Source organism: Phaethon aethereus (genome assembly GCF_964289735.1).
Source record: "Phaethon aethereus genome assembly, chromosome: 2".
Lineage (NCBI taxonomy): Eukaryota > Metazoa > Chordata > Aves > Phaethontiformes > Phaethontidae > Phaethon > Phaethon aethereus.
The window spans coordinates 164,553,907-164,577,635 of record NC_138582.1 but is presented as its reverse complement, the minus strand read 5'-3'; the positions used below and the strand labels follow the sequence as shown (position 1 = coordinate 164,577,635).

At 39.4% G+C, this 23,729-nt stretch overlaps 1 protein-coding gene across 1 annotated transcript in view; it reads right to left on the bottom strand.

Moving 5' to 3' along the window:
* RHEB (Ras homolog, mTORC1 binding) overlaps nt 1-23,729 on the bottom strand; it is a gene marked incomplete at its 5' end in the record, with an annotated part of 44,634 nt that overhangs the window by 8,896 nt on the left and 12,009 nt on the right. Inside the window, 6 exons of the mRNA XM_081996820.1 lie at nt 955-1,036; nt 1,560-1,607; nt 1,708-1,764; nt 6,056-6,138; nt 9,290-9,357; nt 16,178-16,249. Coding sequence (XP_081852946.1) covers nt 955-1,036; nt 1,560-1,607; nt 1,708-1,764; nt 6,056-6,138; nt 9,290-9,357; nt 16,178-16,249 — 410 coding nt within the window. The remainder of the gene's footprint in view (nt 1-954; nt 1,037-1,559; nt 1,608-1,707; nt 1,765-6,055; nt 6,139-9,289; nt 9,358-16,177; nt 16,250-23,729) is intronic.

Below are 23,729 nucleotides of genomic sequence, written 5' to 3'. Positions count from 1 at the left end.
GTTCCAATGCTTGACCACTCTCTCTGTAAAGAAATTTTTCCTAATATCTAGTCTAAACCTCCCCTAGTGCAACTTGAGGCCATTTCTTCTTGTCCTATCACTAGTTAGTTGGGAGAAGAGACCAACACCCACGTCACCACAACCCCCTTTCAGGTAGTTGTAGAGAGCAGTAAGGTCTGCCCTCAGCCTCCTCTTCTCCAGACTGAACAACCCCAGTTCCCTCAGCTGCTCCTTGTAAGACTTGTCCTCCAGACCCCTCACCAGCTTTGTTGCCCTTCTCTGGACACGCTCCAGCACCTCAACATCCTTCTTGTAGTGAGGGGCCCAAAACTGAACACATTATTCACGGTGTGGCCTCACCAGTGCCGCACTGGTGAGTGATGAGAAGGCAAGGCTCAGGAGAGACCTTATTGCAGCCTTCTAGTATTTAAAGGGGGCCTACAAGAAAACTTTTTACAAGGCTATGTAGTGACAGGACAAGGGCTAATGGTTTTAGAAACTGAAAGAGGGTAAATTTACATTAGATATAAGGAAGAAATACTTCACTATGAGGGTGGTGAGGCACTGGAACAGGTTGCCCAGAGAAGTTGAGGAGGCCCTTTCCCTGGAAGTGTTCAAGGCCAGGCTGAATGGAGCTTTAAGCAACCTGGTCTAGTGGAAGGTGTCCCAGCCCATGGCAGGGGGGGTGGAACTAGATGATCTTTAAGGTCCTTTCCAACCCAAACCATTCTATGATTCATTGTAAGCTTAACTTTCAGTTCTTCACTTTCTCCTTCCTTTTACAGTTGCATGGAAAAACTTGTATACATAAACCTGAATGCAGACAGCCATTTTGTTTCCAACCATCTACTCAAAGTATCTGCAAAGTACACACAAACATTTTAGCTTCCTTTATTAAGTGAAACTATGAGTCATTCCATTACACTGCTATTCGAATAATCTTAAATCCATTACCTGATTTTCTTTAGCAGAAGATTCCAAGAAAGCTGCATTCCAGGATTCTGCTAAAGCTTTCCCTTCTTCATAGCTGATCACCCTGACCAAAGAGAAAAAGTATGTTTCCTTATAACTTGAAAAAGAATTGGAATTTGATACTTCAGGAAAGTCCTCAGAGTTCTGAAACACATAAATGCATGTAATAGGAATGTCTTCTGAAGTCTGATCCGAGCTGATTTGATTTTGGCTGCTGTCAAATACACTACTGGGCCAGGTAAAACTGCTGTGCGACCCAGAAGAGCAGTATCCCAAAGTATTGCTTTGTTTTCATAATCTGTAATATCATCTGGTATTTTACAGTTGTGAAAAATACACTTCTGTTACTTGTTCTGAAAAAAACAAAAAAGTGTTGAATGGCCTTCCCTGGAACCCTATAGCAAAAGTCAGTATTACAACAAAAGTTCACGGCTCCTAGTTCACATTCTGGACACAATTCCTTTGCCAGTACCTTATTTTAACCTACAATTTGATTTTAGTTACAGAAAGCCAAGAAAACTAGCGCACTGCAGCCACAGGAATGCCGGCTGCTGTCTTGTATTTCGCACATACTGGAGTTCACATACCGTTCCATATGCAGGTCTTTTTTATTTCCAACCAGCATAATGGGTATTCTGTGAAAGAAAGTTCAGAACTTCAGAACAGTTATAGTATACTGAACAAAGTACTAGTAACATGCCTGCAATGAAATGAGATGAAAGTGTCACTACTTACTGGACTTTTCCCACCATATCCAATAACTTGCCATGGATAACTTTTATCACTTCAAAACTGCAAAATAAAGGGATGAAGTCACACATGCACTCCAATGTTTATCCTTAATACCCAATACACAAGCAATTAAATGCATATGTAGGTTGCCGTGTTTAAAACTTACTCTATGTATAATGGCAGAACTACAAAGATGCTGCAAGCTTTGCCCATTTGTGTACAACAGACAAAATGGTCCCAGAAGCAGCAAAGACTAGTCTATGCCTGTTGTTAGAGCCTCCCCAGCTAGGATACTTACAGAAATAAGTAACATTACCCAGGACTGATGCATCTAACATAGGATCACTAAAAGCACCTCCCACCTCCCATCTGGTTTGTATCTGCAGCAAGATATTTAACTGCTGGAGTCCAACAACTCTGGATGAGCATGTCAAATTAAAGCAGTTTCAAAGAAAAAGTAATTAGTTAAGCATACTCCATCTCCAGTGTACATTATTTTTTAAATTAACACACAGCTCATACAGAATTCTTTAGTTTTATTTATGTGAAAGCCAAAAGAAGCCTAAATTCTTCTAAATTTCCTATGGAAAGTGAGTAAATTGATCTGCAAGATGGTATAGAAACAGTGGTTATTCGAATATTTCTTGTCTGTTCACCTACCATGTACGTAAAGTTTGCGTGCTGAGAGGTAAGAAGCAGTACTGTGAAATGCCAAGAAGCCAAAAACCTCACTAACAAAATCCACTGCATTTGACATTTAGTACTTTTGAGGACAAGCTGTAAGTGGGGTTGAAGAGCAGATGTTGTGCTCCTCTAATTACATTATGGAAAAAATGCTGGTACATGAAGTACACAATTCAGATTTGTTTCAAGAGAGGGGCACAGGCCTCTCTTGAAGGGGCACAGGCCACACAGATGAGGCGCACAACTATGCACCAAAAAAGTGACTGAAACTTTTCCAGCTTCCAAGGCTGTTAGCTACAGGCAGTGTCTTGACATGCACTGCATTTCAATTACAATTTAAAACTCTTAGAGCAACACTCAAACACACTTCCAACTCGGAGCTCTCAAAGAACTGGTGCCTAAAAACACTATTCAAGCTATCTGAATCATTAAAGCTTCTCACTTCTGGAACAAAAAACTGCTACAATATTTAGAAGGAATTTCTGTCAAGTAGGTTGATTTGTCTGACTTAAGCAATAGTTTTCAAGACTGGGTAGAACACAATGCTTCTCCATGTTCAGCGAAGAGTTTTAGTACATCCTATCTCAAAAATGAGTTCTTTGCAAACAAAAGCGTTGACTTAGTCTGGCACAACTTAATATTAGTAACTTAAGTATGATACTACAGATTCCACATTTTTATGTAACCAGTGAAAGGACTTCAGGGTTACAAAGAGCTTATGCTGAAAAGATATTAGTGAAATTCAGGTCTTGAGAACTTGTCTTGGACTTTCATTCTTATAATTATTTCAAAAAGAAGAGTTAAATGGAGCTTGGTTGTGATGAAGTTGAGAGGCGTTGCTACATACAGAACTAGGTGACCCTGCGAACCGAAAGAGGAATAAAAATACTACAAAAAATTCTGCTACAGACCACAAAACTGTTTCTCAGTCTGAAGCAACAGGAAAGACCTAGTGTACTAGCCACAGGATAACTGAATCACTAATACAATACAATCACTGTTTCCTTTCCACTGTTAGGCCTGCCGTTCCCAGCACAGCTAGAAAAAGCCATGCCATGGCACAACACCGTGGTGAGCCCTCACCTGAGGTTCCAGTGCAGAACACTAAGTGTTCAACTCAGGCTCTTCGTTTCCCAACTCTGTGTATCTGCTTATCTAGTATAGTTCACAAGCTCTGTTTTTAGTACAAAGACTAAGAATAAAGAGCTGATCTTTGTTAATAGATCAAGGTGGAAACCAAAAAAGAAGTGCTATTTAAACTCACAGAAACAAGTTGCCAAGAACTGCCAAGAATGAAATTGGCTTGACCAGATCAATTCAATGCTCCAGAAAGCTTTCCAAATTAGTAAGGCCAGAAGGAGCAGAGGCAGAGTTTAAGACAGATATTGACCAATCAAAAGAGAACATCATCAAATGAAGTTCGTGAAACAGCATGAGATCTGGAGACCGTAAGACACCCTTTCCAGTTGTGACAAGCAAAATAGGGTTACAGCAAACAGTTCAATGTGCGAAATACGACAAAAAATTACTAACTGTCAGATAAACGTGTTACACAAAATCATGGAGCCTAGCAATATAAAAAATTGGGATTTAATTAAGCTGAACTAGAGCAAAAGCCTTCCAGTAACCTTGCTGCTGAGAGCCTGGGAATATGAAAAATGTAGGGTGTCAGCATTTACTCAAGTCCCATTTAAACTTCCCACTGGAGGTTAGCAGAGAAGATGGTAATTTTAAAAAAGCATTTCTATGAAGTTTGCTGTTGAAGCTCTCACCCCTGCTGGATCAATACTCAGATCACTATACACACTTTGACTAAGTTAAGACAGATGGTGACTATAATTTGATTACCTGGGCAAGTCATCTAAGCTAGCAGAGTACTGTGGAAGATCTTCCCTATTGCCTAACACTGTCTTGATACAGAACCTGAGGAATTGAACAAGACAGCATCACTAATACTTTGAAATTTAAAGGAAGAAGCAAAAAACTTAGAATAAAGAGATTAAGACTAAAATACTGATGGAAATACTATCTACTTACAGTCTTAATATACCTTGTTCTGCTAGTATTTTCACTATAATTTGGTTTCTATTTTAACTGATTTAATGCTACCACAGAAAACAGATTTTCATTTCTCTATTTGGGCTGCTAAGCTCACGACATTATGAGGCAACAACTGCAGTAGCTGAAAAAGAGCATGTCCTTTAGCTGCCAACCAGGGCACAGCACAAGCTGCAGAAGCCTCCAAGGATCTCTGCTGATTATAGTCAAAGACATTTTCTCCTCACAGTGCCACTTACCAATGAACATTTTTCTCTTCACTTTAGAATTGGAGGATTTTCTACTAAAGGCTGAGAATACTAAGTCGTATTTCATAGAAGTTATTCATCACCAACAATGAAGCTCTGATTAAAAAAAAGGAGTTAGGTAGTTTAGTATTTCTAGACACACATGAAAGCCTAACATCTGTTGCATCTCCGCCAGATCACACGTGCTTGCCCTTCACTATTTCAGAACTAAAAATGGAAATCAAGAATGAAGGACTGCCAAAACCTGTTCAACATTAAAGACCTTGCAAGCAACAGAAATTTATAGCCAGACTGTATCCTTTCTTTGAGAAGCACAGAAGAGCCAAAAGGCAAGTTGTTTTTTCTGCACTTTATGATGGTCTACTAAAGAGCACTTGAGATGACCAGCTTTGCCTGCTTCAGAGGAAGAGACACAGAATGCTTCAGCACTTGTAAAACAGCTGATCAGTTTCCTTGCAAGTAGAAGGGTAGCATCATCTTCACTTCTACTTGGACAGAAAGGCCTAAGATCTTCATCATTTTACTCAAACAAATTAAAAAAAAAAACCAAACAGGATTATTTTGGCTGTCATAACCAGATGCTGTACAATACTAAAAAATTAAGACCTATTCAACATTGACTCATATTTAAACAAAGCAAGACAAACAGATGGAAGGGACAAAATAATGGAAGATGACAAAACCTTATGAAGGCTGAGATGCTTCTTGCAAGTAAATGACTCCACCTGCGATGGACTCTGTCCTCATTTCAGAATGGACTACAGCCAACAGTGAGGATGAAATACATACTCTGGGAAATTTTTCAAATAATATATTTGCTGCAGCATGGCAAGAGTGAGTCTACAGGCCAAAAGTCATATATTGATATATTGCTATTTATATGAAAGTTTCTGATGGTTAATCACAACAATCCAAGACAAGAAGTCAAAGAAATCTGAGTACTGCAGTGAGCTACAAGGCTGAGGGACCAATCTAGAAACTAACTGGGTACTTCACATAAACAAGCGGTGCCCTTTCGGTCCATATTTACGTCCACCTTTGTATATGATGCTACAGCAATGAACTCCACTTATTCTTGAAATCATTCTATGTACTTTTACTTACACCTCAAAACAATGTAACTCAGTACCATCTTGTTTCTTACACAGTACCTTGCATATTAGTTTGAAAAGTATCTGTGACATTTGGATTTGAAGGCAAATTTCTGAAGACCCATTAATTTTTATTTCTACTATACTTCTACAGGAGAGAGGGATTCAATGAATTAAACACATATAAAGAAAACACAGCAAACGCAGGAGCTGAACCCAGAACATATCTGGTTAATATATGAACCAGAAGAACACAACAGATTTTATTACCTTTTTATTGACGTGACTGAATAAACAAGAATGTAGCCATTGATGTCTATGGAGTACGTCTGAGGAAATATGGAGTATTCATCCTGTAGAAGGAATATTGCATTTAAAATTACTTACTGCCACGGTTCAGAACTTGATGCTAGCAGATCACCAGCAGTTAAGGTGGTCTATTTGTAAGACATGAGGTGCAGGACCATTTTGCATAGGTAGTACTTTCAGAATTATGTTTTTGCATCATAATACCAAATGGGGATTCTTTACCAAATTAAAAGAAAGCTGAGTCAGGGTGTATACTCTAAAATCTATTCTACAGCCTTTTTGGTTTATTCCCTTTAATTCCCTTTAAGATCAGCTAAAGCTACCCCCAATCCTCTTACCCTGCTTAATTATCAGTTTACATTAGTACAAGACATCTACTCTGTCCTACCACTAATTAGCAATTACGTCTCTTATCTTGCTAGTGATACAATTCAAATTCCTAATTTCAACAGCTGACAACAGGATCTAGCAGTTCCTAATTTCAAGTGGCACTTATCACATCCAAATTACATAAGGGTTCTGTTAGGAAGCAAGTAACTGTGGCTTACCAGCTAACTAATGCTTATCAACTGTAGACGCAAGAAATATATAGTTATTAGTTGCGTTACGACAACTAGAAGTTTATATTACATGACAAGCATTTAATTAAAAAAAACACAAACAAAAACAATCCAGAAATTTAATCACTGAATTTATTCCCTGTGTAGAGAAGGAACTGACCGAATAGGTGAAGGAGACAAACTGACATATTGCAGGAAATGCAATACAAATACTATGAGTCCCATGTTAAGAATCTAAATTGCTCTAATAGATGTTCCCAGGAAACATTTACATTTTGACAAGAGACATACTTCCTAATGTATGAGTTCTCAAATTTTTAAACCTATGCTTCTTAAGATGTTAACTTTAGCTTAAGATCACATAACCGCTCTGTATACTGCCATGACTGAACAGATGGAGCAGTGCAATTGAATCACACAGCTGAAATCTAGACAGCCAAAAAGGAATCAAACTTCCTTAACTGGCATATGAGGAAAAACCCTTTATAAATCAACTTCCCAAATTCAGCCAAAAAAGTTTGAAAGAATAACACTTGACAAAAGATGCTGTTATTTGCCTTTATTGCTACACGCTGAGGGCAGCCCTCCCCCATCTTCACTGAAATTCCAAACTGCCACTTCACTTGTCTGTGTAATCCTAAAATCAACACAGAAGGGATCTGAGCTAGTCTGCGCGTAAAACAGGTGAAAGTGCAACTCTGTACTTGTTTGACTTTACTCGGAACTTCTCAGGATCGCCCCAGATGGAATTCAGTGTTAGGTAATATTTCCTTTTGCACTCCTCTTCTGGGAGCCTGCAACCAAGACTCTTGTTCAACTGAACTACACAATCTGAATAGATAACCATGAAAGGTAGAGAGGCATGGAACAGAAGAGGAGTACCAAGAAAAGTAAGTGCCCTAACCACAACTGTTTCTAATTCATTACTTAATTTTTAGCTTGTTAGGAAAAGGAAGAAAAGCTGCTATGCTTCCTGGAACTTGGCAGTTCTTAACTTGACCCACAAGTGATAAAACAACGTAGCTGTAACTTTTCACGTCATAGACAAGTTTTCAAGTATGTAACAAATCTACAATATAATCCTCCCTATGCTGTATACACGAGGACTCCCTATGGATCATTAAGCAAGAATGACTTGAGAAAGAAATCTGTTCAAGCCACACCTTCCATAACCCAACATCAACTTTCCCCTCTAACCTTGTGAGCCAGCACTCAAAGTCCAAGTCATTCACAGGAAAAATTAAATCCCACAGGCTGGGAAAGAAGTTATTTTGGTTTTACTATACTGTACAACATTAAATCAACCCTAAAAACAAACCTCAGCAGTAGAGCTATCTTGCTGGTGAAGTTACACTGTCTTCCCAGGTGGCCATTACTTCCTCAAAGAGAAATTTTATTTTTATCACTATGTTCCAACTGGAGATGTATGGCAAGCACACTTACACTGGCACCAAGTGAAACCTATGGAGCTTGCTCTGCTGCTCACACTTTTCAGCCTACCCATCTCTCAACCTCACTCTCCTCTGCAGAGTATTCCCCATCAAACATCTTGCCCCAGCACATGTTGCCAGTATTGTGTTTCTAATAACCTGTCAGAGGTGTCTGAAGTGATAAGTGGATATGGTATTGCTGATTACAAGCTGACACCACATAAATACAGCACAGTTATTCTTAAGTCATACAGGCCTCTTCAAAGAAAGTGATCAAACACACCTAGAAGGTTACAACCCTTCTGAATAGTCGCACAGCTATGAGCAAACTTTAAAGTCTTAAGTATCGGCAGCATATTTTACAACACTAACATTGTTTAACCCTACTCATAGTTTAGAAAAACCCAAAGGCATAATATCAGAACTCCCAGAAGATAAGAATATGTAAGCAATAAAAACCTTAGGATAAAAATACAGGGGGTTTAACAGTTGCTGTTCTGTTTTTTCCTAATATAAAGTCTTTCAAAAGACAGAGCACTCCTGTGCACAGAATATGCAATGCAAGTTCAGCCAAGCAGCACTATATAATGAACACCTGTACTTCATGAAGCTACTGACCATGCTACCCAACACATGTTCACTCTCTCCTCCTTGCACTCCCTGTCATTGTGTGAAGGCTCAGAAACATGCATGAATCATCACTTACCTAAAAATGTAAACAAACTGCACTAGTTCATTGGTAGCCCACTAAGTACCACCTATACGCATTTCTGTCTACTCCCCACAACTATTTCACAGATACCAGTCACGGTGGTGTAGCTGGAGTATACAAGTAAGAAAGCGTCACGAAAAACTTCTCCATGGCTTACTGAAGTGACATTTTCCAATCTGAAGCATGACTGCTAGTTTAGTCCATAAATATCAAGCAAGCTACTTATAAACTTTTTGTACATCAGAGTTAAGGCAGTTCCATCTTCACTTTTTTAGGCATACATTCAATTGACAGGAGGAAAAAACCCCAAGCAACAAAGTCTTTAAATAAACACTACAGCAACATTGCTCTTTGGTGACTAAATGGCAAGGCAGAATCACTTAAACTAACCTTCACCTTTGACATACTCCTGCTACCAACTTAGCTAGCTCTACAGGAGTATGAATACCTGTTGTCTTAATTCTGAAGATTCAAAGAAAGAAAGAGAACTTACTTGGCCAGCAGTGTCAACCAGCTGAAGATGATATTCTTGGCCATTTACCGTGATCAGTTTTGTAAAAGCTAGAACAAACAAGAAGTACATAAATATGTCAGAATTATACATAAGGAAGGGATCAGAAGTCATCTATGCCATTGTCTGCCAAAGCACTACCGAAGAGAACTTTAGTTATAGGCTTTAAAGTAGCAGTAAAAAGCTAGATCAGGTGGCTGTACTCTTAACCAGCGTATTGCAGATAACAAAACTCAGAAATTTAGTTTAAAATTTAAAATTTCAGAAGATTCTCACATTGGATGCAGCAGTTTCTCCTTTACTTACTTAAAAGGAAAGAGTAAAAAGGGTTTTTACATGCATTTCTAAGAGACTTCCAGGCAACTGTAATTTGTGGTAACACAAGATACTTAAATACTATTAGCATCAAAGCTAACTTTGAACTTATTATAAGAGATTTTCCTCAGTTTCCAAGCAGATTAGCAAAATCAATTTCCTAAATGTAAATACCATGAGATAAATGATCTGGATTTTAAAAAAAAAAAAAAATCTTTGGGGGCTAAACCACACACAGCCTAACTTACAAATATTCTAAACCTACATAATGAGAATTTAGCTAGAAGCTCACCGTGTTGCTACCAGTCTATCTAGTCCTCAGTCAGAAAGTACATTCAGTCCGTGGAAGCGATGAGAATTGCTTCTCTTCCTTGGATTCATGAAATGCCAACACGCTGTGAGCTGAGGAATCTTACTCAGTGTTTGTGTTATGCAACTGCAAAAGCAAACAGCATCACAGCTCTTGTAGGACTAATGTACTACTGAGCACTACGTGTACCAACCAGAGCACACAAACCTGGCTTCGTCTCTTCACTTTGGCCTTTGCGTTGCACTCAAGACACAATTACTGGACAGTACTGACACATTGAGTAAAGTTTGAGTTGTTCTCTGGTTGAAGTGGTTTTCCCAAATACTAACAAGTCCTAAGAAGCTTCATTTTTTCATTGCAGCCATGAGCCGGGAAATAGCTAATGCTGCAGTGACCTGTTCATCATACTGTAAGTTGTCCAACAGCTTCCCAAAGCTGCAAAGCTGAACGTTTTTGATCCTGCTGTGTGGTCTCCTCCCTACACCTTCTGGGTTTTGTACAGGGTCTCCTAGAAGCTGAAGTTCACCAATATTCCTCCTCCTTGACAATGCTCGTTGCCCTGTCAAGTCTCCACAATGTGAGTATTCTCTTGACAACAGTGGGCTGAAATATCTGAAACTGGCAGTTTCAACCCAGCTAGTAAATCAAAGCACCCTTTTTAAAAAATAGGAGCAATTCAAACAGCAAAGCCAAACTAATGCAGAATGACTAAATAAACCGTGTAAAGCATACCTACAATTCCCATTACAATACTGACAAGTGCAATTTGAAATAGAGCTCCTACCTTACCCTATCCCCTAAGAAAGCTGCTTTAGCACACATGCACGCCAAGTTTCTCTCAAGTCACTGTCTGGATGCTGTTGTCATCACTGCACAAAATTTTAGGGTTATGAAGCAAGAATCCACAACAGCTCTTTGCCTTGGATGAATACTGTGGTGGGAACAGAAGCAACTGTTTGTTTGAGCAGATGTTAACAAGCAGCGTTGCTATATACAGTATCACTGCTTCAAGTCAGAGGGAAAACAGACTCATCTGGAGACATACTGCATTAACAGGTATATTAAACCTAACAGCCTCTCTCTAGTCTCTTGACACTTCACATACACATCAAAGCACTCTGCAATCAAAGTAGCTTCAAGAACGCCATGGAGTCAATATTTAAAAAGAGACAGAGACAGATGGCAGCTTTTTCAGACTATTCTGGAAGGCTAGAATAGACCCATCAAAGACATCATCATTGGTACCGGAAGCAGAGTGTGACAGAGCCAGGGGAAGGGAAACAGTGGAGGAGTCACCACAGACTGGGTGAGGAGAACTGTTCAGTGCCAAGGCTTGCAGCATTGGAACAGCCCACTGCAAGAACACAAATCTGCTTTGATGCAGTCATAATTAATGACTCTCATTTCTTTGCTGAAGCTTTTAAAAAATATTCCTAGTAAGAATTTAATCTTGGGAAAAACCTGCAGCTGTATTAAATGTGATTAATGATCCACAGGTCCCCTTGATACAGAGGGCGTCTTCACTTCCAATTCCATCACCTATCATCCTGGGACACATTGCCTTCTGCTGTGCCTATGAGCAAGACAAACACAACCAGTAATACGATCGTGGCACAGTATGGCTCTTCCTGGTATGCCGAGGACAGATTTCAGCAGACCTGAACAATCTCTGCAACGCTAGTCGTAATGTGAGCATCTGCGAAACGCTGCTTATCAACTGAAGTGTGGATAAAGCCTGTTTTAGCTCCACAAAGCACACAGATCTCAGAACAGAACATGCTTACAGCTTGCAATACATAACTCGAGTGTAGCTGTATGAAGAAAGCTGCAATCCCCACCTTCACCTACAACTGTTCCGAGTTCTGATGCATTGCTGAATCTTGGGAGAGTTTGGTGCTGCAGTGAACAGCACAGCACCAAACAGATAGACGCGTACAGTTGAGGGTACAGCAGTCAACAGCTGCATTGCAAAGAAACTAAAGCCACTTTGCCGTCAGTGAAAGTTCTGGTAAAATTACTTGCAGAGTGCAGCCCTGAATGATGCTACAGCTCAGCAGAAGTGTAACTTATGCAGCAACTCCATCAGCTGCTGATCATCGTTGCCCTAAGATCAAGTCTATTTCAACTAGACTAACATGAATGAAATGATTTGCGTATGCAACTCAAATGACAGCTGCTGTGAAAATAAGCCATTGTGCTAGCAGGCTTTTAGATCAATAGTGCTACTGAGTAACAGTACGAGCATGGTGCAACATGATTCACATAGAGCTACTGGCTGGTAGCTAAATACAACTACCTCACAAGGCTTCCTCGGTTACCACCTTCTGCATCTCTTTCTACTTGTCTTCATTCCAAAGCCAGTGCCTGTCACTAATCTGCCAGGACATCTTTTACAACGAAATGTGTAATGTAACATAGCTATTTTTAATTTTTCTCAGAAGTCTCATCTCAACCCATTGAGAAGGCTGCTCATCAGCAACTCCTGCGAAGAAGCACACTTTACCCTTCCAGTGCACGTGCTGTGACATGCATGGAACAAGTTTAGCCTTAAAGATGCTTCTACTAGCAGACCCATCTAATCCTATAGGTATCCCCTCCACAGCTACTAGGGTGCCTCCAGCCCCCTTCCCCTTTCTAATATGCTTCTCTTCACAATTGCATTAAAAAACATGGGAGGGAGGCAGGAAGCCCTCGGGGGAAGACTGTTCCCTCTAAAGAGCTTCTGAGCCTGTTGAGGGGAGAAAGGAAGACCATGGAGCTGCGGCACAGTGCTAGACGCCTCTCCAAAACTGCAAGGAAAAGCAGAAAGCAGCCAGGCAGGCCTCAGAGGAGCTGAAGAAAACATTTTTGAGACTCAGGCAGTCAAGTCCACTTTCCTGCAACACAAAGTCACTGAATTAATGATAAACAAAGACATCTCTGCAAAGATGTGGGTAGAGGGGTGTTACATGCACATCTTCATTATCTATTCCTTCTGACCTATTTGCTTCAAGTTCCAAATTAGGATTCTAGTTTTTGTTCCAGTAAAATTTGAGTTCTAAATTGTTCTGGTCTTAGCTCCTCTGAGCTAATCTGCCTTCAGAGCCCTGTCCAGCTCAGCATCCACACAGACTCCCTCCACACATTCCTGCTCTGCAAGGATCTTCCTTCTCTTTCCAACACTCTGCAAGTAATTGTTCCACTAGTTTCTCAACTTGTCTGAAGAACAGCCAGCCATCATGGCATCCCTCCTGTTGGGACACTCAGAAATGGAAATTCTATTTTGCTAAGCAATTAACACTCACCTCCGCTGCTGCCGCAAAACGCTACAGGCTACTCTACTTGATACACAACTTTAGCAGAAGCAACTGAATTCAACATGCTTCCTAAATAAACTAACTTTTCTGGTTCTAATGTAATATAAGCAAAGGAAAATGCAGCAGTGAAGCAGTATTGACTAACAAAATTCAATTAAGTGAAACCTGATGCAGCTTATTTTCCCTTTAGCACTTTCAAAGAAAGTAGAGATTTTTACACTGGAACAATGACACTACTAGAATATTACGTCTTACTCCTACCGTTCAAGGCTTATATGCTATGGAACTTGTTTCTGTAAGAGCTTAACTATAGCTTGCCTTCTATACAATTTAGCTTTAGAATTATTTTTTTGTGCAAGTTTTATTATCTGAAGACAAAAGTTATGAAGATCAAGCTACCAGCAGTACTGTAGTTTTCTACCCTTTCATCAGTACTCGTAGAACACTATAATAAATTGTCAGTAACAATTTTCTGGAGACAAACCAGAAATCACATAAGCCAAACTATTCTTCAACCTATATTTTTTTCACTTCCAAGTTTTGTGACACAAAAGTAGACCCAATCACTAGATGAAACTGAAAAGGTTTTATAAATTGCTATAAAGCTCTGGAAAAATGCAACATTCTCCAACACCACCTCTCGTATAGCAACCTGGACTTCTTGATCCCTTTTGCCAGCACTGTCAACCAGATTTGCAATTAGAAGCTAGGAAAACAAGAGTTGATTACATACTTTGTGTCTTACGTCCCTGCACATAATCAGAAACATACAGATGCGAGTGTCAAAACACTGGACTGATCAAAAGATTTGGATTTAGAAAAAGCATTTTAAAAACATTAAGAACTTAAGTCAAAAGAATGAGTTTTGAATCCCATCAAAACTAGTTTCACACATCTGTCTTAAAAAAATATACCTTCAATATATTTTCAATTTCAGTGGCAAATTTGAAAGTGTTATCTTTTCCATTCTTCACAGGAGCGTTTTTAAAATTCTCTCTATCAGACCCTACAGGGCTTAAGGATGGGACACGCTTCCTATGGTTTTGAGCCTCAGGGCACATCTTTTACGCTTTCAATGCTTCCTTTCCCAGCAAGGTGTTCTGATGCAAGGAGGGCCCTTCATTTCTCTGCCTTTCAGAAAGCAAATTCCTCCAGCCATGCCACAGATTGCAAGACTTACACCAAATGAATAACACTGTTTGTTTTCCAAACAAATAAGAAATCAAGTGAAAAGTTAAGTCTTTTCAAGTCACTCCAGCCCAACAAAGTTTCCATGGCCATGACATGCTCAATGTTTAGAGTTCAGATCAAGTAAGCAGTGCAGACTACAAGAGTCAATTAAGCACAGAATTCACCTCGAGTGTATTTTCATATAGTTAAGAAACACTACCAGTGCAAGATATCCAACTACAGAGTTACTAGCAGCAATAGCTTTCTGTGGTCGACAAGAGCTTGTGAAGGATGAAACAAGCCAATCTTGTACTAAGGTGTCAAAATCCTAAAACAAGATACAGACTTAGTATTTTGGAGAGACTTTGACCCCATGTCCCTCAAGCTCTGTTCATTCCCATATACCTGCATAAAACTAAGATTACTTCATATATTTTGCATTTATATAGCATAGTGAAAAAATAAGCTGTCCCAACAGGTATTAAGATTTAAAATACAGAAACTTATTCCCCAATATTTTGTTAGCAACTTCAATTCAAAACAAGCCTTATTTATAATTCTAACAAAGTAAAAATGGATGATGGGAAGTGTTAATATTACAGACACCTGTATAAGGACTAACAGATCATTCAGGTCAAGGGGCAAATTATCGACCCTGACTTGCTAAAGCAAATTTAGAGCTTCTTCAAGAAGTAGCATTTGAGTTTGATTTCTAAGCAATAAAACAATCCTGAGTAAACTATCTTGATAGCTACTGATTTGTAATTATTACCATATATACCCAAAGGAAACCTTGTTCTGCCAATTACTTCAAAATTCCAAAGTATCAGAGAGCTTAGCATCCTACTGCACAAGTTTGGAACAGTAAAAATGTGTGCTACTATTGCATTTCAGAAGTCATTAAAATACATAAACTCCAGGGTTCCAATCATGAAATCAAAGTTTTATTTGCCACATGATTAAAGCGAGTCAATATGATCAATGAGCCTAGCACCACAGCTGCTCGAGTACTTTATGAACACTGCTAGCTCAGAAAGAGGCGGTTGGATTGTAACAAATACCAGGTAACTTGCTTCTGAAGTCACTTGTTGCTCTTGGCAGTGTTTTTAGTATACTAGAAATATATCTTTACTTACCCGCTATGCTAGCTATTCACAAAGGCACCAATATTAAAAAAACTGCTAAGAGAAAAAAAGACACTTGACAAGTCAGTATTTGCAGCAAGCTGGTTGTGTACCAGGCTTGTTATCAAGCAGCTGGAAATGAGTAAATTAAAAGACTATCATGTTATCATGGCCACCCCATGACTTATCTGCTAAGAGAGTCACTTGCTCCGACTAGTACTGCTGGCTTTGTGTTTGTCTGGATATACTGATCAAATGAGATGTTTGAGCCTTTGGAACACTTGTATATAGTGGCACATTTTCATGTAGGTATGCCATGCTTAATCTGAAGTGCCCTGACTATATTAGGGGAAGCAAATGTCCAACAACATACATATAATACAAGGAGATGCATTTTAGCCAGATTGATTAGGTTTTCCTTCACTTAGTGTTAAAAGACAGTTTATCTTGAAGAAATATGCACACATTGATTTCCAAGTTGCAATGCTGTAAGCTTGGTACACATTGGTTTAAGAGAGTAGTAAAACTTAACAGTTAATTAATGAGCTTTAATGTTAATATGCAAATGTCCACATAAGTAATATGTATAACCACAGTGGCTTCTAATAAAAGTTAGTTAGGTACAGAAGAGCAGCTTGTCAGTTATTTTACTTACTGTTCTCTATGGTTGGATCATATGAATCAACAAACTGTCCTTCCACAAACTGAATCGTCAGTGAAGATTTTCCTGTCAAGCAAGGAAAAGATTATTTGTATTGAAACAAGTCTTCAGGCTGTTACCACTTTACACTTACTAGCAGATACACTAATGTTTTTTATAAGAGCCAATATGAGCTTTATATGGTTCATTTCAACATCTATGCATGACAACTGACCTATTTTTTAGATTAAGTGCCTACTCCTAGTAACTGGGTCTCCTGAACATATAAAAAATAGTGCAAGAACTACTCAGCACATGTTCTGCATAATTTAAGCGCCTCCTCCAGTTTAAAACAAGTCTAAAAGTAGCTGTGTCCAATCCTCATAAAACTAAACTTAAACTGTTACACTTGGAAGGTTTTTCTGTCAGGTAGCAAGGAAAACTGGAAATCATTTTCAGTTATTGCACAGAAAACTAGGAACTTGGATAGAATTAGCCAAATTTGGTTAGACTAGCAGACTGGACATCTTTCCAATGACAAAAAGATGATCTCAAAGTTCTTGAGATCAATATACTCCCCCCTTCTATTAATCCTATTAATGCCACACCACAACAGACTGGTGGATGCTCTATTTTAAGCATAGCGATTGACGGGGCATCACTGGATTTTCTTCTTTTGAAAGCAATTTAACTGCTACTTTTGCAGACAACATTCCCAATTTCGGTTACACTGATCTGATCATACACCCCTCAATAAAGAGTAATGCAAAATGTTGCACTGAGTAGCAGATTGAAGAAATGAAAACTAATTTAGTCTTGAAAAATTCTACAAGATGGTACAAGTGAATCGCATATATTGACCATAAAAAGCACCTTTAAAGCTCCGCAGCTGAAGACTTTTCAAAGCATTACTGAAGCCTTAACACAATTTCTGTTCGCACATCTTCTACATTTGGGAGTCTAATAGATCCTATTACATTATATTTACTGGACAAATACACTTTTATAAAGATTGCCAAGTGCATTAGCTGCTTTTAGACATGAGCGTATTCTTCATGCTCCTTTACATTCTTCTCATCGGCAAGAAGCACAAACAAAATATGACCTCATGTTTAAATTTAGACTCAAGATCATCCTACTCAGTGGAAGCCTTTCAATGACATCATAAGTAACCAATGTTGTAGATGAACTAGTTTATAGTAGAACTACTTTCAATAATTAATTGCTTTCAATAGATTGCCGACTTCCAGTACTTAAGACCATGCTATGGTTATACTTTGCTGTAAAGAAAATTCTTTCCTAAGCACTCCTTCAGGTGAGATTAACAGTTTTCTACTTCCAACATCCCCATTTTTGATTCATCATAAAAGGCTCTTGACCTGTTTGCATTTGACTTTTTATTATTACCAGCATACGTAGCAAGTAATTTTATTAAAGACATTCTAAAAAATTGCAAGTCAGACAAGGGACAAGGATGAAAGCGATGCAAGGGAAGCTTGGCTTAGTATTTATGGTTACACGTGCAGTCAATTCCCTCATTAACTGCAGTATTTCCAGGATTTCCTTCTCCAGGAGGAAGGAAGAAAATGTTACACAAGCATCATTATTTGGGATTTTCCAACAGCCATAGCCTTCATCACCTCATTGGTTTATTATAAATTAGCTGCCCAGCTTTGCCATGCTTATCCCTTTTGCTGTCTCCTACCAATCATGCAAGTTTATTCAAGATGCAATGCAAAAAACCCCAGACAAACCCCCAAAACACCAACCAGCACACAATTTTTTAAAAGTTGCTTTTTCTCAAATCGAATTCTTATATACCATTTTCTGATACATCTAACAGCGCAACTAAATGTGTCATGTGCACTCTGCATGATTTTACAGAGAACATTGCACTTTAAACTGTTGCTCCAGCAAAGAGAGGAGGAGGAGCCATGCACATCTGAAATCATCCTACTAAGGACAGACTTAAAACTGAGATTATGCATCCCAACAACTTTCTAAAACCGTATTTTGGACACCACTTAAGAGAGTGAATGAACTGTCAAGCTACTTCTTCTTCAGCTATAAGCTTATGAAGTTGCTACCCAGAGTTCACGCTTCCAGATTCTTTGCCAATACCAGCACATTAGGCACTCCATTTTAAAACCAAATTAACTATTCCTATATTAGGCTATTATAACTTCAAGATAATAAGAGCTAAGTTAAGTTCATCACTGAACATTTTGCCTCCTAAGAAGGATCCTAAATTAACCAAAAGACTTGACTGCTACTTTCTGTCTGTGCCAAGTCTGGAAACCAAATACTAGAAAGAAGTCTGAGCCAACAGAAAATGTTGCATTTGACATCCAGCTGTATTAATTACTGCTTTCCTCCTAACAGTGAAAGAGGAGGAAACAAAACCAGACAAAGCCAGTGTTCCAACACTCTCCTCCTAAATTCCTCCAAGCTTTGTAACAAGCCTTTCAGTAATGATGTGTTTGTGATCACAAGAGGATGCCTGCTTTCCTCAATGAGCCACAGGGAAGCTCTCCAGTCTTGGATTCAGCCACGTATGCCTCAGGATAAGTGCATGCAACAGTATCCCACTAAACGAAGGCTTCCAAAGGGGACACAAGAAATTTAAAACCCAAGTCATTAACACCCCACTGCCTTGTCCCAGCCATGCTCAAGAAGCACGCATGATCATGTAAACAACAGCTTGGCTTGAACTTTGTCCCACAGGTTTTATTCCAGGCCTTTGACCTATGCTCATGGACAGAGAGGAAAATTAAATTGACAATTTAGCTCCCTATCTCCTCTTTCCCCAGAAAGATCAGGCAACATTTTCAGAGATAATTACAACATAACCATAACGTCCGTGAGGCACGGGCCAAGGAACTGCATGCAACTGCGTTTACTGATGTGCTAACTTCATCTCTGAGCACCGCAGGGAGGAGTATGCGGGGAGATACTGCAGTCTAGATGTGCATACGCTGCGAGCGTGTTTCAGCCCAAAAAGGATGAGAGAACCTGACACGAGCAGCAAAGACTTGATTAATTGATTACTCAAGGGTGTGTACCACAAAAAAAGCTCAGCTCTAATATGCCCTCATTTGGAACAAATGACAAATGTTTTTTAGTTTGCTAAGCTTTTCCTTGTAGCATCCTCCACGTCAATACTTTGAGTTTATCCACTGTCCTCAAGTTTTAGGAAAATAAACATCTATTAAGACCAAAAGGAGAAGTGTCATGAGCAGAAGCAAGGCAAAGTCTGCTGGAAGCAGTTCACTAGATTGATGGAGACCTGTGATTTTAAGATGAAAGACCATTTTCAAAATCTTATTGGAAAAGATTATGGTTTAACCTTTTGGCTCTGTTTAGAATCAGAGAGCTTAAAATGACTAGGAAGAAATAAATTAATCAAATAAGAGCAACACTGGGGCAGGGCAACAGGATGACTCCTCCAGCTGTACTTGCTATGGTAACTCAAAGCACCAGCTACTTTGCGGCAGAGAAACTGTAAGAAAAATCCTCAAAGTTTACTGACTCTCCCTCTCCCTGGAGGAACAGGACAGAAGGTAAGGGTTGCGAGGAAAGGGTTTTACAAGTCCCAGCTGGCTGAAAGCTCAAATGAAGTTGTCCAGAAGTACTCAGAGGGTATTTGCATACACAATTTTTTATTTATGATATTATGCATGAGTGGTAAAGAAAATTCTTCCACTGTCAAAACAGAAAAGGAGCAGGTTTTCAGACAGAAAGCCATTCCAAAAAATAAAGCTGTCCTATTTCTGTTCGTACAATAGACCACTCACTACATAAAGCGGAACATCCCATAAACACTCTGACTAGTGCAGTCATAGCACATCAGTTTCAAATGCCATTGCAATTGTCAAGGCAAAACAATTGCCAAATGGAGTTTTTACTCATCCTTTTACTTCTTGGACAAGAGCTGTGGTATTTAATCTAGCCTTAAAATTCAAGCTTTACAACACTAGGCAGTTTACCAAGAAGATGAGTAACTGAGCATGGGTGGGCTCAAGAACAGCTGGTCTCCCTGAAGAGGCCATGCCCTCTCTTCGGTGCACCACCACCACCTGCCTGCCGTCCCCTCCCCACATCCTTCCTCTCCTTGCACTAGGCAGAGGGAAAGCCCAGATGAAATCCTGATCTGCAGCCAACTTCCCCCCCAAACCCAGAAGACAGAAATGATGCAACTGGCCAGAGAACAAGTCAAACAACAGCTCCACAAGCAAGGCATTGTGCAAGCTCGATTCCGCAGCTGCCCTCTAACGTGGCATCTCCACAATGACAGCCACTGGCAGAGCAGTGCCATTTATCTCAACAGGAAGAATTTCTCAATACTCAAAATCATCTGCACAAGCATTCGGTAAACAGTTCGACAGGGTCAAGAACAACAGCTACTGAAGAGTTGCAATTCTCTGATTTGTTAGAATGTTATATGCATAGGTTCTTTAACCCATCTCTTTCTCCCATTAAAACTTTTGCTTATGTACTTAATTATTAAACATTTACAGCTGGCACCACCTAATCCACTCCTACCAGAACCTTTGCATCTTACCTAAGTTAGTCTCTACATAGATCTACTCAGTCTTACCCACAGAACAAACTAGTTTAGGGTTTGTCACAAAAGGGTTCGTTCAAGAAATTTTGTAATGAAATGCTGTCAGTCATATTAGATAAGACTTATTGCATACCCAACTTCAGTATCCCACACACAGCTATGCTCAACTTACTGTCCTTCAGAGATGAAGTTGTCATACTGAAAGTTACACCCTTTTTAACTTCAATGTTGGGATCTTTATCTTCTTTAATTCCGAATACCAAGATGCACAAAATGGAGACACCAGGATTTCCACAGTGCAGATTATCCATTTGTCCTCAGAGCACAGAAAGGGACAGAATGACTTCTTGGAGCCTATAGAGGTTTAACTGGATAGCAAAGCTCTAACGAAAATCCTTTCACAAGATAGTAGATGATCTCAGAACCCATCACTAGCTCATCACTTATCTCAGGCTTCATCATTAGCAACTTTCTACGGTTAATTAAGATTTTTCTCCCCAGGTACTAATTATGGCTATGTAGTTGCTATTTTGCTGACCATTGCTATGTAGTTCAGTGAATCATTCTACTAACTCTAAAACCCATACATCTGGGTCAATATAGAATTTTGCTTCTAAACCTCTGGAGACAGTGATACAATGGGTAGTTTGTGTTTTACTCAGATGCAACTTAATTATACTATTAGACTTTTAATCATGTGGAATTATCACTTACAAAGATCTACTTTGAGCTGTAGTTTTATCCACTTTGTAGTGTTTTCCTTGTGACGTCAACATTATGATACCAGGATTAAAAATTTTTTTGACGCTGACAGAGAAAACTCTTGCTGACACAGAGTTCAATGGATGCACTTGATCATATGATACTCATGTTTAATTTGCAACACAAAGAATGATGGCACTCCTCTGAAAGTGCCGTCTGAGCTTTCTGAAGGAGAGACTAAAGGATCTGCCCTTATAATCCTGTAAAAGCGAAAGTCTGAGGACCTCAGTAAGACATCTTTTGGTAAAGTAGTGAGTGACCTCAAGAACAGAGGAGACTTCCATGAGAAACCACCAAACAGCAGATCAGCATTTCAGGACAACACAAGCCTGTGGCACTCTATCCTATTGCTACAACTGTTCCCTGTCCTCTCCTGATCTATTTTTGCATTAGGATATAAGGAAGTATATTTGATAGTCTAAAGGAAAGTATTGTAGCAAGAACCACTCCTGCTGTAGAAGAGGAAGTTCACATGACAGTTTGTAACAGCAAGAACCCAAGCCTGTGAGGAGAAAAGGACACACGCTTGTTTCCCTTCCTTCTGCACTGCACAATCTTCTTGAGGTTTATCAAAGGTATTCCTCTCCAAGCTAGAAGAAATCTGAGAGGCAGTCATTTAGAAAGGAAGTCAGATGGCTTCCTTTATTTTCTTCAGATTTCAAAGCAGTCGGTCAAACTCACAAGCGTATTTGCAGGTCCTTGCAAAGTTGGCAGCAATCTGCCTTCAAAACATAAACCAAGAGTCCTAATAATGCTATATAGATCATATTTTCTGTAGGGAAAGCAAGAAGAGAGCATGTGTTTTATTCCCTGATATGTAACAGCCAGCTTGCTCCGTCCTGCAGTAGTGCTCACCCCTCAGTGTCCACTTACACTTTGCTGCAATGCACCCAATACAGATGTCCAGGCAAGTATGTGGAAAAAAATTCCATTGTTTTCCTGCAACAGCTTAGTTGCCACTTCCAGGTGTCCATTTCATCTCCATTTAAGTCAGTAACCTCAGCAAAGGATTATCAGAAGAAATGTTTTAGTTATCTTACTGCACAGTCTAGTTACCTCTTCTTGTTATCCTTGTTGGCAGAAAAACGGACTGCCACAGTTTGCCTGACATTTCCCTTTTAATGAGATAAAGCAATTTTAATTCCATGCGTTTATTATCAGGTATCAAAGATGGAAAAGCTGTTACAAGGCTTAAAATAATCCAGAAAACTTCTGTAGCATACATCTCACCTGGCAATGGTATACACAGATATATGGCTGCAGCTGAGATGCTTTAAATAGGTCAGGAAAACTGCATCCTGGGCTCTCCTAATTACGAAGGAAATTTGGACATTCACATCGCAGTCAACCAATACTGCTCGGATAAATACCATCCTCTGAATGCTCTTCAGCCTTCCTGCAGAAACTGTGCATCCCTGCAGCATCCTCCCACCTCCCTCCCCACAGCACCATGCCTAAAATATTTCAGGTGGTGGTAGAAATTCAGAGGCAACTTGACTTATCAGGCATGTGCTGCTAGCCTAATTAGCAAAGGTACTCCTAAACTAAAAATTAGGCTGTACAACTTGATATACTGCACTTCTAAAGGAACGCTTATTAAGCTTAAAGATCAGTCCCTAATGTTTCAGTTTATGACACCCTTAGAGGGAAAGGGCCTGAACTTTGTACTGATCCGCCCCCCCCAACCCAGGGCAAAATTCAACTTGTACTGCTGGGTAGAAGCCAATTCCTCTCTCCCTATGCACACACTTCAAGCAGCTAATTAGGTATCTCACTAAACGTGACCTTTCCTTGGATCATTGTGTATGTACAACATGAAATGTCTTTGAAAGATACTTTTAGTAACTGTCATTGTTTCATCATTATATCAGTTTTAAAATGCTATGTCATTAGAAATAAAAACGTGTATCTCTTGCTTTACTGCATTCCATGCATTTCCCTTTTCCATCTTCAAGGTTTTAGTTTCAACACATGGGAACAAACTCCCCAGTCTGTTCTTTCTTGACAGTAAAGATCACTGGTGTGTACAACTTAAATTACCTTTCTGCAAGCCAGATATATCAGGATTAACAGGTTTTAGCACTTCAGGTGGATCTTTCTAACTGCAGTTACCAGCACCAGCTTTCCATCCGCTGCATAGATACTACCTTAACTGCACTGGCAGCACAGTTGAATTTAATGGTAGAAGCTGATGAACTCTACATACACACATGGGATAAAGCAGCTGTTTAGGTTTATCAG